General features: G+C 40.9%; 1 protein-coding gene across 20 annotated transcripts in view; it reads right to left on the bottom strand.

Moving 5' to 3' along the window:
• Positions 1-12,986, bottom strand: part of BAZ2B (bromodomain adjacent to zinc finger domain 2B) — a 441,294-nt gene that overhangs the window by 189,910 nt on the left and 238,398 nt on the right. For 18 of the 20 annotated variants that reach the window (XM_073634094.1, XM_073634089.1, XM_073634092.1 and 15 more), the window contains one exon: positions 12,136-12,241. The exons of the other annotated variants lie outside the window; for them this stretch is intronic. In XM_073634094.1, coding sequence (XP_073490195.1) covers positions 12,136-12,160 — 25 coding nt within the window. In that variant the 5' untranslated portion in view covers positions 12,161-12,241. The remainder of the gene's footprint in view (positions 1-12,135; positions 12,242-12,986) is intronic. 20 annotated transcript variants of the gene reach the window in all.

The following is a 12,986-nucleotide window of genomic DNA, read 5'->3' as shown; positions in this document are numbered from 1 at the left end:
CATGCAGTTTTATATGATATATACTGTTCTTTCTGCCTGGAAACTTAAGATTGTCCATAGCAACCAAAAAGTGTCCCTTTACATCAAAAGTGGCTTTAGACCAACTAGAAAACAGCGATAATAAATTAGAACACTTGCAGAATTGAGCGACAGTGAATTGTGGGGAAATTTATTTTATTATTATTATATATATATTTTTTTAATTATTTATATTTATTTATATTATAATTTATGATTTTGTGTTTCAAACTTCATTATACCCAGGATATCTACTAGACACTTGGTGGACAGATCTAAGTGTGTTATTGCTAAGAATTACAGACCTACAATATAAAACGCCAAATTTCTATGCAAAATAATTGTACCACTTTGAGATGCAAAAATCTGAAATAATCATACCGCCACGGAGGTTAAGTGAAAGGAAACATGGAGATCAGCTTTAAGCCTGAGCTGCTTTTTATTTCTAGGAACCTGATGGGACTCCATTTAATTTTTGTTGCCTGAAGGTGGACTTTAATGTAAAAAAAAAATCAGAAGTGGTCTTTTAAAGACTTGCTTAACTAAGCCCACTAAAAAATACTATTCCAATACATATTTTTTCAACTTAATATACAGTAAGTACCGTAGCCTCCCTGGCGGTTTTCCCGAGTGTGGCTCGGGGTTAAAATTCAGGACCATTAGCGGTAACCCCGAGCCACACTCGGGATTACATCGCAGGATCCTGGTGTGGCTTTACTTACCTTGTCCCCGGGATCCTGCGATGTCCCCCGCAGTGTCCGTGGGCTCTGTCCTCCTCCGAAGCCTCTCCTTGCCAGGCTCCGTTCCCTGCGAGCGTCGCAACGCACGGGGGCGGAGCCTGGCGGCAAATTCAAAAAATTGTAAAAATCATAACACATACAGTACTGTAATCTTACAGATTACAGTACTGTATGAAATGATTTCACATCCCTTTTGTCCCCAGTGCTTTGGCCCATGCCCTGCATGCAGTTTTATGTTATATATACTGTTCTTTCTGCCTGGAAACTGGAGATTGTCCATAGCAACCAAAAAGTGTCCCTTTACGTCAAAAGTGGCTTTAGACCAGCTAGAAAACAGCAATAGTAAATTAGAACACTTGCAGAATTGAGCGATAGTGAATCGTGGGGAAATTTATTTTATTATTATTTATTATTATTATTATTTTTTTTTTATTATTTTTTTTTATTTATTATATTATAATTTATGTTTTTGTGTTTCAAACTTTATCATACCCGGGATATCTACTAGACTCCTGTTTGGACAGATTTAAGTGTGTTATTGTTAGGAATTACAGACCTACAATATAAAACGCCAAATTTCCATGCAAAATAATTGTACCGCTTTCAGCACCTAAAATCCGAAAGAATCATACCGCCAGGGAAGTAGAATGTAATTTTCATTTTGGGACATAATGTGAAAAGTTAAAACCTCTGTTAGGTTTTACTGATGTCAGTGTCCCAGCAGAAATTTGTTTCCATTTTTAAGCATGTCCCTGGAACAGGAAGTCAATGTGAATCTCTCCGAGACAAGGACATAAACCACAATAATCCTACTTTTTCTAGGTCAGTGACTCAAACATTGTTGAACCCAGTGGATTGTCTTCAGAAAGGAGAACTCAATGGCAGCCCCCTTGTTTTTCTCTGGAAAGGAGGTTTCCATTAAAGGATAACTGCCCTAAAACTACAGACGTACACACAGTCTCATAAAATCTCATATAAGCACCAACACATTAATTTAATTTGAAAAGAAATGTTAATTTTTTTTTTTAAACTGCCACGTTTATTAATATATTGCCTTCTTATCATGCCATAAAGGTCCTTGTTCAGACACTTCTTATTATAAGGTGGCAATGGGGGTTATTTACTAAAGGCAAAACCACTTTGCACTACAAGTGCAAAGTGCACTTGAAATTGCACTGAAAGTGTACTTGGAAGTGCAGTCGCTGTAAATATGAGGGGTATATCTGAAATGAGGGGAAGCTCTGATGATTTTATTATCCAATCATGTACAAGCTTAAATGCTGTTTTTTTTATTTTCCTTGCATGTCCCCCTTAGATCTACAGCAACTGCACTTCCAAGTGCACCTTCAGTGCAATTTCAAGTGCACTTTGCACTTGTAGTGCAAAGTGGATTTGCCTTTAGTAAATAACCCCCAATGCATGGTAATTTCCTCCAATGGTGCTCCTACTTTTTCACCCCGTTACTGTACGTCGGCGTCCGATGCAGACCACGCGGGGATGTTTCCACACACATACAGACATGATTTACTGTTGTCACCTTGGAGAAACCGCCCTAAGAAAAGCCATGCAGCCATCATCGGAGTACATGTAAGTAGAACGTTACTGCAAACATGCTGCAGGAAATTAGCAGCAATGAGATACAATAAAGAATTAAAAATTGGTAAATAGGATTTTAGTAAAAGTAATGACAGCTGGTCACTCAGTTAGGATTCACATCACTTGACATCACCTTAACAGGTATAAGTTCCCTGAGACCTCTCTCTATGTATGTGCATGTGATTGAAAAACTCTGGTTTGGAGAGACACACTGCAATGCCATGAATACTTATTTATCTAACAAAATAAAGAAAATCTATTTTAAGTAGCAGCTACATGAAAATATTTTATGTACAATATTTTACCTATAAAATTATACTACATATAGCAGAACAGAAATTATCTTTATTTAAAGTACTGCAAAAAAATACAAGTTACTAATTCCTTACAAGGACAAGCGGCTCGCTGTGGCAGACAGAACTGAGCAGCAGCTGCTCTTTTTTTTGGGGTCCTCATTAATCACAATTTATGGTGAAGGAAATAGCATTGTATTGAATGAATTGGGCTTTCACTGGTTTAAAGACATTGTCATTGTTACTAGACCTCAATCGTATTCATATGCCTAGGGCAGCTCTGTAACTTGTAGCTAGGCTTTTTCTTTCTTTCTTTTTTTTTTTTTTCAACATGGCCATATGTTGGTAAAAATCTATGATGCTATAATGTGTGTATGTTTTATGAAGGCTGTTAACAGTACAAATATTATTATTTAGTAAATGATTACACTGATCTATACTCATTTCAGGCGTTTACATACATTATGGAGCTTGATTTCCCGCAGTGTTAATTTAGTAGACGAAAACATTTTCGTCAACATTTACGTCAGCAGACTTTTTACAGTGACGAAAACAAAACAAAAAGTACACCACATTTTCATCCACTGACAAAGACTATGACAAAACTCAATTCCGTTTTCGTCAACTAATAAACTGAAACAAAAATGTGAGGGAGAAACAGACGTTTAACCATGTGAATGGTTTTCCTGGAGCTCTGCCTGTGTAGAGCCTGTGAACACTTCTGCTCCCAGTAAGCAAACGAGTCCGTAGCATGCTTAGCAGTTAGCATTGTGCAGCATTACAGGCCTCCTCAGACGACCTTTAAGAGCAGCACTGGGCATTACAGGCCTCTCGACGAGAGTCCCAACTGAAGTCCATCCAAAGCAGAGTACTGTGAGTTCGTACATTACAGGCCTCCCCTCAGCCCACCGTCCAGAGCACTGTGTGCATTATAAGCCTCCTCAGACCGTCCAGAGCACTGTGTGTAATGCATTACAGGCCTCCTCAGACCACTGTCCAGAGCACTGTGCAGCATTACAGGTCTCCTCAGACCACTGTCCAGAGCCCTGTGAATTACAGGCCTCCTCAGACCACCATCCAGTGCACTGTACAGCATTACAGGCCTCCTCAGTCCCCTGTCCAGAATTCTGTGAATTACAGGCCTCCTCAGACCAATGTCCAGAGAACCTGTGCATTATAGGCTTCCTCAGACCATTATCCAGAGCACTGCGCATCACAGGCCTCCTCAGACCACCCTCTAGAGCACTGTGAATTATAGGCCTACTCAGACCACCGTCCAGAGCACTGTGAATTACAGTCCTCCTAAGACCACCATCCAGAGCACTGTGCATTACAGGCCTCCTCATACCACCATCCAGAGCCCTGTGCATTACAGGTCTCCTCAGACCATTATCCAGAGCACTGTGCATTACAGGCCTCCACAGACCACCATCCAGAGCACTGTAAATTACAGGCCTCCTCAGATCACCGTCCAGAGCACTGCGCATTACAGCCCTCCTCAGACCACCGTCCAGAGCACTGTGCATTACAAGCCTCCTCAGACCACCATCCAGAGAACTGTGCATTGCAGGCCTCCTCAGACCACTGTCCAGAGCACTGTGCAGCATTACAGGCCTCCTCAGACCATCCAAAGCACTGTGTATTACAGGCCTCCTCAGACCATCCGGAGCGGCTAAATCTGTATCTGTGAGTTTGTTCAAACCTTAATACCATAAATAATAACATGATGTTATATTTTTTTACTCCAGGAGTATATAATGAGTTTGGAAATTCTAGAGAAATGCTTAAATAATGCATTACAATTTAACTAAACCCATTAGATTTTAGTCAACTATATACAACTTAAACGAAAACAATTGCAGATGACTAAAATGGGACTAAAACTAAAATGGCATTTCAGTCAAAAGACTATGACTGAAAAATGACAAAATTAAAACTGGTTTCCTGGACTTATTTAGACATAAGCTTAGATGCACTGTAAAAGTTGTGAAAATGTAAAGCTGAAAAGTGGTGAGGTGTCATCTATCTATGCACAATCGATGACTTCCACTCTGGTAGTCAAAGTACAGCACTGTAATTTACAGTAAGTCCTTTTTGTACAGGACCCTGTCTCATGTGCTTGTAGGCATAGAGTATGCAATACAGTACAGGCATACCCTGCAGAGTACTATATCCCTCCTATACAGTACAGCATACAGTAGAGTTTAAAGTGTGAACATGTTGTGCTATCACTGAATAATTAAAACACAATAATGTATTCAAAGTGTGTACTACACAACTAAATCAATAAAGTTAAATATCGATACAAAAAAGTGCATGTGTGTGTTTGTTACAGTCCTTGTATATCTGTGTAATCTGGTGACTTCAAGCAAATGCAGAGGAAATGTGAAAGCTGAGACCTCCACCTAACAAACCCTTTAGGCATGCTCTCACCTCAACACACTGACCCTCACAACAAAGGTCAAATCACGCCTCCATATGATCAATCAGTCTGCAGCTCAATCCTTTCACCTGCACAGTTTAGCATCCATGAAGTCATCAAACTGCACCTTGTGGCAAAAGGAGTGGCATCGCCGGTGGACAGGCCACTACGCAGTTGGGCAGCTTTACTCTCTCTCCTCCAGTCAGTACAATCCCATTGTTAGACTGACATTAATGTGCAATGCAGTAGGGCCTGATTACCTCTTGGATTACCCTTTTCTTTCCCATCTTGCTAGGAATTAAAAAAAAAAGCCTGGTATTAAGAACCAATTTAGGTATTTACAATAGCTTTATTTAAAAATAAACTAATAATGCTTAAAGCTCAGCTCTGGGAAATCTAAAAATTCAGCTTGTTTAGGTCTAGCGAAGAGTAAAAGGCGTTTTACTCACCCGACCCTCTGCTCCTCTGGCAGATGGCTCTCCCCTATGCTCCAGCGGTGGGCTATCCCTTGGTATCCTCACATCCAATGCAGAGCTCAAGACCCTGCACTGATCTAGATCAGTGGGCACCAACCTTTTGGACCGCACGGACCACTAAACCCACAATTTTGAATCCCGTGGAGCACTAACATGAATTTAAAATTTTAATTTCATGCACTATACGCACAATGCTCTAGCTCTCTCCCCCCCCCCATCACACTGCTGCCTTACACAGACTTATCATTGGATCTCACCTCCTTATCCAGCCATGTGCTCAAGCTCTGTGCTCCCTCCCACAGTCTGTGATCAGTGCTGCCATTGAAAGTCCCCTCCTTCTTCACCTCCCGCTCTGCAATACTCCCGGTGCCTCCCTCTGAGTTCACAGGAGAGAGAACTACAGGGGGGGGGGGCATCGGGTATCAATGTGCACTGACAGTATTGACTGTCAGTGTGCATTGAGAACAAAGCTGGAAACAACACTGGGCAGTATACATCCGCCCCAATGTTCATTTGTGGCAGAACCCATGGGGACCACCAAAATTTCTTCTGGACCTTTAGTGGTTCACAGACCACTGGTTGGTGACCACTGGTCTCGATGACTTCAAAACCTTAGACTGCTGGAGCATAATGCCAAAGACATTGCTGGGACTGGTCTAGGGGGTGTTGTAGAAGTAGAGTATCAGGTAAGTAAATCTACTTTTCCATGCCCGCTAGATGTAAACGAGTAGTTAACCCTTGCTGTGCAGATGCAGCTCCACTGCAAGGGAGAATTTTCAAGTCTCCTGGAGTTTGGCTTTAAATGTATGTAGGTCATATTTTCAGATGTGCTTGGAGTTCAGCTTTAAAAAAAATAAACAAAACTTTCATAGAACGGTAGTTAAAAATTGATTATGTCTAAAGGGTCAGATAATCCTCCTCCCACACGCACCACCCGGACCCCGACACCTCACACTGAAGTCTTGTAACCATATCCTCGGGTGACAGGCTTTGTGACAACCCACTCTGGCTATATTGCATCTGACATTATACAAGATTGGCCAACTCATTCAGACACCATCCACAGCACAAACAGCAAGCAGCAAACACATTTGTTTATGATAGATCACTGGCAGTTTTGACAGAACAATACAAAATAACAAAATCCATGTCCCGGTTGCCTTCAGACATTCGCTTTAGTGGTAGGACTTGTATTTTTGCTTGTCTCTGGCAAATCGCAAATCAGAACAGACGGTCGCCACCAAAATAATCCCTGCAGCAGTAATTAGTAAGGATGAATGGTAATTAGACATTAGACCAAATGTCTCTCTATCACTAGCCTTTTTGTCAGAGCAAAACCCATCGCCTACTGTGCTTTCCATCGCCATTCCGGAGAACCTGTGCCAAGTGCCACAGACATAGGCTTCAAATACTACACATTCCTCATTTCATCTGAGATATTGTCCTCGGAGTAGACATGTATAATCTCACTTAAGCTTATTCAGGAAAGCACCGTAAAGAGCAATGATGAAGTGCCAAAGAGTAAGTCATATCGACTGATAAAATATTACTTTACTAGACAAAGTGAAAAAATTCTGATGGGTCTCCAAGGGTTATTGTAGTGTTTAAAGTGATCCTTCTCTTACTGAACAGTCCCCTCGTGTTCATATCCAGTTATGTTGGATCGTTTGATTTTCATTTTGATTTTGGAAAGTAGATTTTTTAGTTTGAGTTGTTTTTTTTTTTTTTTTTTTTTTTACAAATCATGGATTTCAGTGGAGCAACATTTCAATCTTACTTAACTTAAAGCAATATATCACAATAGTAATATTTTTTTTTTCTTTTGATGTGATAAGGTTAAAGTCAAGTTTAGGGTTAGCTTCAGGTTTGAGGGACTCTAAGGCCAGAAATCTCATACTTTCTGTTTAAGGCTGGGTTCACACTGGAGAACGCAGCGGCTCACAGCAGGAGTCCGGTGCGTTTCCGTTCACCGTTACAGGTCCGATTTCAGCCTGAATTTTGGGCTGAATTCGGACCTGAAACGGACCAAAAGACGCAGAGGGCTCCTGTAGAATTCGCACCAGAAACGCTGCGGGAATGTGTGAACCAACTCCATAGAGAGCTGGTCACAATCTCCTGCTATGCAAATTGGGTGTGGCGAAACCAGCATCCAATTCGCAATAGTGTGAGCCCAGCCTTAGGTCACCAAACTTTTCATTACGAGGGCCATATCGTATATTTTACATATGTTCATTAGGCAAAAAAAAAAAATCAGTTTTAAAAAATTAATGAATACAATTTAATTGAATGAATACATTTTCCTTGAAATCTTTTTGTAATCAGCATAATATGATTTAGAATGAAGAAAAAAATACAGGAAAACAAAGCAGAGATTCCAAATAAACTTGGGTTCATCAGAGTCCCCCCTCACATCACAGTACCGTCTTACATTAGAGTCCCCCCTTACATCCAAGTCCCCATCCAAATCCCCTTAGATGAGCCCCCAACATGAGTCCATCTTACTGTACATCAGACGACCTGCTCAAATCTTGCAGAGGGCCACAGTTTGGAGACCCCTGGTTTAGGGAATTTTTAAAACTACTGTCATCTTTTTGGCCATTTTTATCCTTTTAGAGAGATTTTCCTTCAATATCTGTCTCAGAACACAAGTGAAAGGGACAGGAAACAGGAAGTATCTCAAAAATCCCCTTTTACACACTTTTCACCATTTGAAGATTTCCCCTCTAGTCTTGTTGTGGTGATAATAATTGCAGGCGTAACAAGAGAAGTAAGTTGACTGACCCATCCACGCTAAACAATGGAGATGGACATATCTGCAGTGACGGTTATTGTATTGACAACCATGGCTGTCAGAATACCAGAACAGTGACTTCATTTGATGGGATCCAGGCAATGTTCATCCGAGAATGATCTGCCTGGCTCCTTCAGAAAAAGTTTGAAAAAAATAAATTTTCGTTGCACCGGGTGGTGCAGCCAGGGCCACCCACAGAATGGATTTTGATTGGTTGTGTATGGTCAGCTTATCTGCAGATAGACAGCAAGGATTTTTGAAGCAGTAGACTTGTTTGTTATTGCAGATGAACTGATGTGCTGGGATAACTGTGGTGACAACCTAACCTTAAGTCTACTTGGCTAAATGGTAATGGAAAGCCTTGATTTGTCAAGTGATTGCCCAATGGAGCAATCTTGTGTGATTAATTGGATCTCTCTGCTCACTAGTAGTGTGCCCACATGCTTTAGTTTCTATACATACTGAACACAGAAGATTTAGAAATAGACTACAGGCAATTTTCACTTAGGTTGTAGCTAAGTATGCATAAGTACGTATACAGTATATATACATAGGCCGCCTAGCTTTAGCACAATTACAATGAGACCATGTGATCAAGACTGCTTAGGCTTTGGAACAATACTTAGGCCCATTTTACATGGATCTGTTTTGGTCAGCTGCAGATCTGACCATTAATCCCTTTGCTGATCAGGGCAGACCGGTAGGGTGACAGGTCCGTGTCCACTTATTTCCATCACAATGAACACGGACAGGGCCCCCTCTGCTCTATGGACGGCCAGGAGTAAACGTAATCCACTGTCTACTTACACCCGAATACCTCCGACCTTCATTTTTTTTTTAGCAGACCAGATCAGATTGCAACTAGGCAGGTGTAAATGGACACAAGTCACCCAGTGGTCTATAGGGGTGAAAAACTAACAGGCAGACGTGATCGGACCCTTCGTGTAAAAGGGGACTTATTTATTAATAACTGGAAAAATACATTTAGACCGAATTCTTGCAGATTTTCTTAAAGTCAATCTCTGATAATGGTTTCAAAGTGCATAGCTCTCTGAAATGGTGACATAAAACATATGCCTTTGTAACAGAAATGAAATAGGTTGTATACTGCCCTGTTTCCCCGAAAATAAGACCTAGCGTGATTGTCAGTGAATGCTGCAATATAAGCCCTACCCCCCAAATAAGCCCTCCCCTGTTTCCCCAAAAATAAGCCCTACCCTGAAAATAAGACCTACAAGGACTTTAACTAGGGCTTATTTGGGGGGTAGGGCTTATATTGCAGCCATCACCGACAATCATGCTAGGTCTTATTTTCGGGGAAACAGGGTATTATGCTGGAAGTTTCCTATCTGAGCTTTTAGAATGTGTTTACTGTACATTCAACACAATCTAAATGTATGATAGAAGTTTCACAGCACAAACTAATTTTATGAAGCAGATCAAAACCTAAAGGGACGACATTTTGTTTGCTAAAGCATAGTGCATCATAAACAATTGCCATGCTTTTTTTATCCATCAAATACTGTTGTCACCTATTTTTCTCCTCTTCTTGCATATCAATGCTGCTGATTTCCTCAAGCCCCTTCTAGCTATTTCCTGTCTACATGCATAAGCTCCAGCGTTGCTGCACATCATTACTCTGGATACAGTTTTTCGGCAGGGATAACGGTGGACAATGCATTAGTAATGTGTGTCAGCGCAGCCACTTGTAGTCTCCACCAGTGCTGAATGTGACAGGGTGAAGCAAAACAGGAAGTGCATAAACAAGGACCTTCATGGCAGGACCAACAGGTATTATTTGCATGAAAACTGCAGATTAAAGTGGATGTAAACCCAATGTCATCCTTTCTAAACTACTGCCATAGGGGTTATCTATAAGGATATACATGCCTCCTGCATGTATCTTTACCTGTCAAATGTCTCCCCTCTGTCTGTTATGAGACCCGAAAAACTGCAGATTCTGTGGGCGGGTCTGTTGTCTGGAGCTCGGTGGGTGGAGTCGTGATGTCAGTAGACTCCCCGCCCACCTCTACACTCCCCTTCTCAATATGCATTTTCTCCTGTGTATTTCTAACTGAACTTCTGCTATGATCTCTAACATCCAGTGAAAAGACAGGAAAGTAACCACATGACTTCAGCATGACAAATCATGGTGAGGTGTGGAACAGCCAATCCTTGCAGAGCTGCTGAAGAAAGGAGTGGGGGAGGGAATTAAAAAATAATGCATGTGTCTTAGGCTAATGCACGAGATGTAAATCACCTGTCACTCACAGCAAGGGGGAGGATTTGACAAAGTTTTTCTCAGTTTGTCAAGATTTTTCTCACTGAACAATAAAAGAGGATTGCTCAGAGATGGATTAACTCTGTGTGACAAGACTGGGCTCAAATGATAGGAAATCTTATACTCTACAGTATGATATAAAAAAAAAATTTTGGGTTTACATCCACTTTAACAAATATTGAAAACAACTTTTGAGATTGCAACATGTTAAAGTGTAACCAAAGGCAAAACTAGGGAGATTCAGCCTCTCTATTTGTCCCGTTATCATCGAAAGTGAAAGTAAAAGAAATGACCAAATTTTGGGTTGACATCAGAAGACTACTATGTGGAAATCTTCCAATGTGAACACTAGTTCTGGCGAGACTCCGGGATTCCCTCACTTTGGAAGGATTTCCTCTCACTTCCTGTTTTGGCTATGGGACAGGACATGAAGGGAAATCTCCACCTTGGGGCACAGAAGGCAAAAAAAATGGACAGAGGGTTATCAAAAATAAAGTTTTGCCTTTAGTTACACTTTAACCATTTAAGCCCCGGACCATTTGGCTGGCCAAAGACCGGAGCACTTTTTGCGATTCGGCACTTTGTCACTTTAACTGACAATTGCGCGGTCCTGCGACGTGGCTCCCAAACAAAATTCACGTCCTTTTTTCCCCACAAATAGAGCTTTCTTTTGGTGGCATTTGATCACCTCTGCAGTTTTTATTAAAAAATAGCGACAATTTTGAAAAAAAAAACGCATTATTTTTTACTTTTTGCTATAATAAATATCCCCAAAAAATATATAAATACATTTTTTTTCCTCAGTTTAGGCCGATACGTTTTCTTCTACATATTTTTTTTGGTAAAAAAAATCGCAATAAGTGTTTATTGATTGGTTTGTGCAAAAGTTATGGCGTCTACAAATTAGGGGATAGTCTTATGGCATTTTTATTAATAATTAATTTTTTTACTAGTAATGTCGGCGATCAGCGATTTTTATCGTGACTGTGACATTATGGCGGACACATCGGACACTTTTGGCGCGATTTTGGGACCATTCACATTTATACAGAGATCAGTGCAAATAAAAATGCATAGATTCCTGTGTAATGGTGACTGGCAGTGAAGGGGTTAACCACTAGGGGGCAGTGAAGGGGTTAAGTGTTTCCTAGGGAGTGATTCTAACTGTGGGGGGGCGTTGTTATGTGTGACACGACACTGACCACCGCTCCTGATTACAGGGAGCGGTGATCAGTGTCCTGTCACTAGGCAGATCGGGGAAATGCTTGTTCACACAAGCATTTCCCCGTTCTTCATCTCTGTGAGACGACAGCGGGTCCGCGGGACCCACGCTCACGTTCACGGAGGTCGTGGCGGGCATACATTCATCTGCCTGTACATGCCCTTATGCCGACGTATATCGGCGTGAGCCAGTCGGCAAGCGGTTAAGCTTACCTGAGATTTCAGTAATTGGGTTTAGGTGTGATTTAAAGCAGTATTAAACATCAAAAAACAAAAATGCATTTTATTTCAGCTTACCAATTCTTAGACGTGGTAGCTGCATTAGTTTTCTTTTTTCCTTTATTTTCACCTGTTGATCCAGCCAGTAAATCTTTTATTTTTCAACTTCCTTTAACAGACAAAACTGTGCGACAAAGGTGGCAGTTAGAGGGCTGACACAAACCATTTAATACTGACAGGTGCTTACAATGGTCAACGTTTATTAATTGTCGGTAACAACCCATGCAATCCATACATACAAAGAAACCAAAAATTCAGAAAGAAAGTTATGTGTAATAAAATGGAATGACAAAGGGAAAAAAGGATTGAACACGCCAACTGAAATGTATTTAATACTTTGTACACAATACTTTGTTGATAATGACATTTTCAAGATGCCTCCTGTATGGAAAAACTAGTCGCTTGCATTGATCAGGTGTGACTTTGGCCCATTCTTCCACACAGTCTTCAAATCTTGAAGGTTCTGTGGACCTCTTCTATGAACTCTTATCTTTAGTTCTTTCCATAGATTTTCTATTGGATTCAAGTCAGGTGATTGGCTGGGCCATTCTAGCAGTTTTATTTTTCTTTCTTTGAAACCAACTGAGAGATTCCTTGGCTTTGTGTTTGGGATCATTGTCTTGCTGAAATGTCCACCATTGTTTCACCTTCATCATCCTGGTAGATGGCAGCAGATTTTTATCAAGAATGTCTTGGTACATTTTTCCATTCTTTCTTCCTTCAATAACATGAAGTTAGCCAGTACTGTATGCTAAAAAACAGCCCCACACCATGATGTTCCCACCTCCAAACTTCACTGTTGGTATGGGGGTGTTTTTGAGGTGATGTGCAGTGCCATTTGACCTCCAAACATGGTGTGTATTATGGCA

This window comes from Aquarana catesbeiana, linkage group LG06, assembly GCF_042186555.1.
Source record: "Aquarana catesbeiana isolate 2022-GZ linkage group LG06, ASM4218655v1, whole genome shotgun sequence".
In the NCBI taxonomy this organism is placed as follows: Eukaryota; Metazoa; Chordata; class Amphibia; order Anura; family Ranidae; genus Aquarana; species Aquarana catesbeiana.
This window is presented reverse-complemented; position numbering and strand designations above follow the sequence as displayed.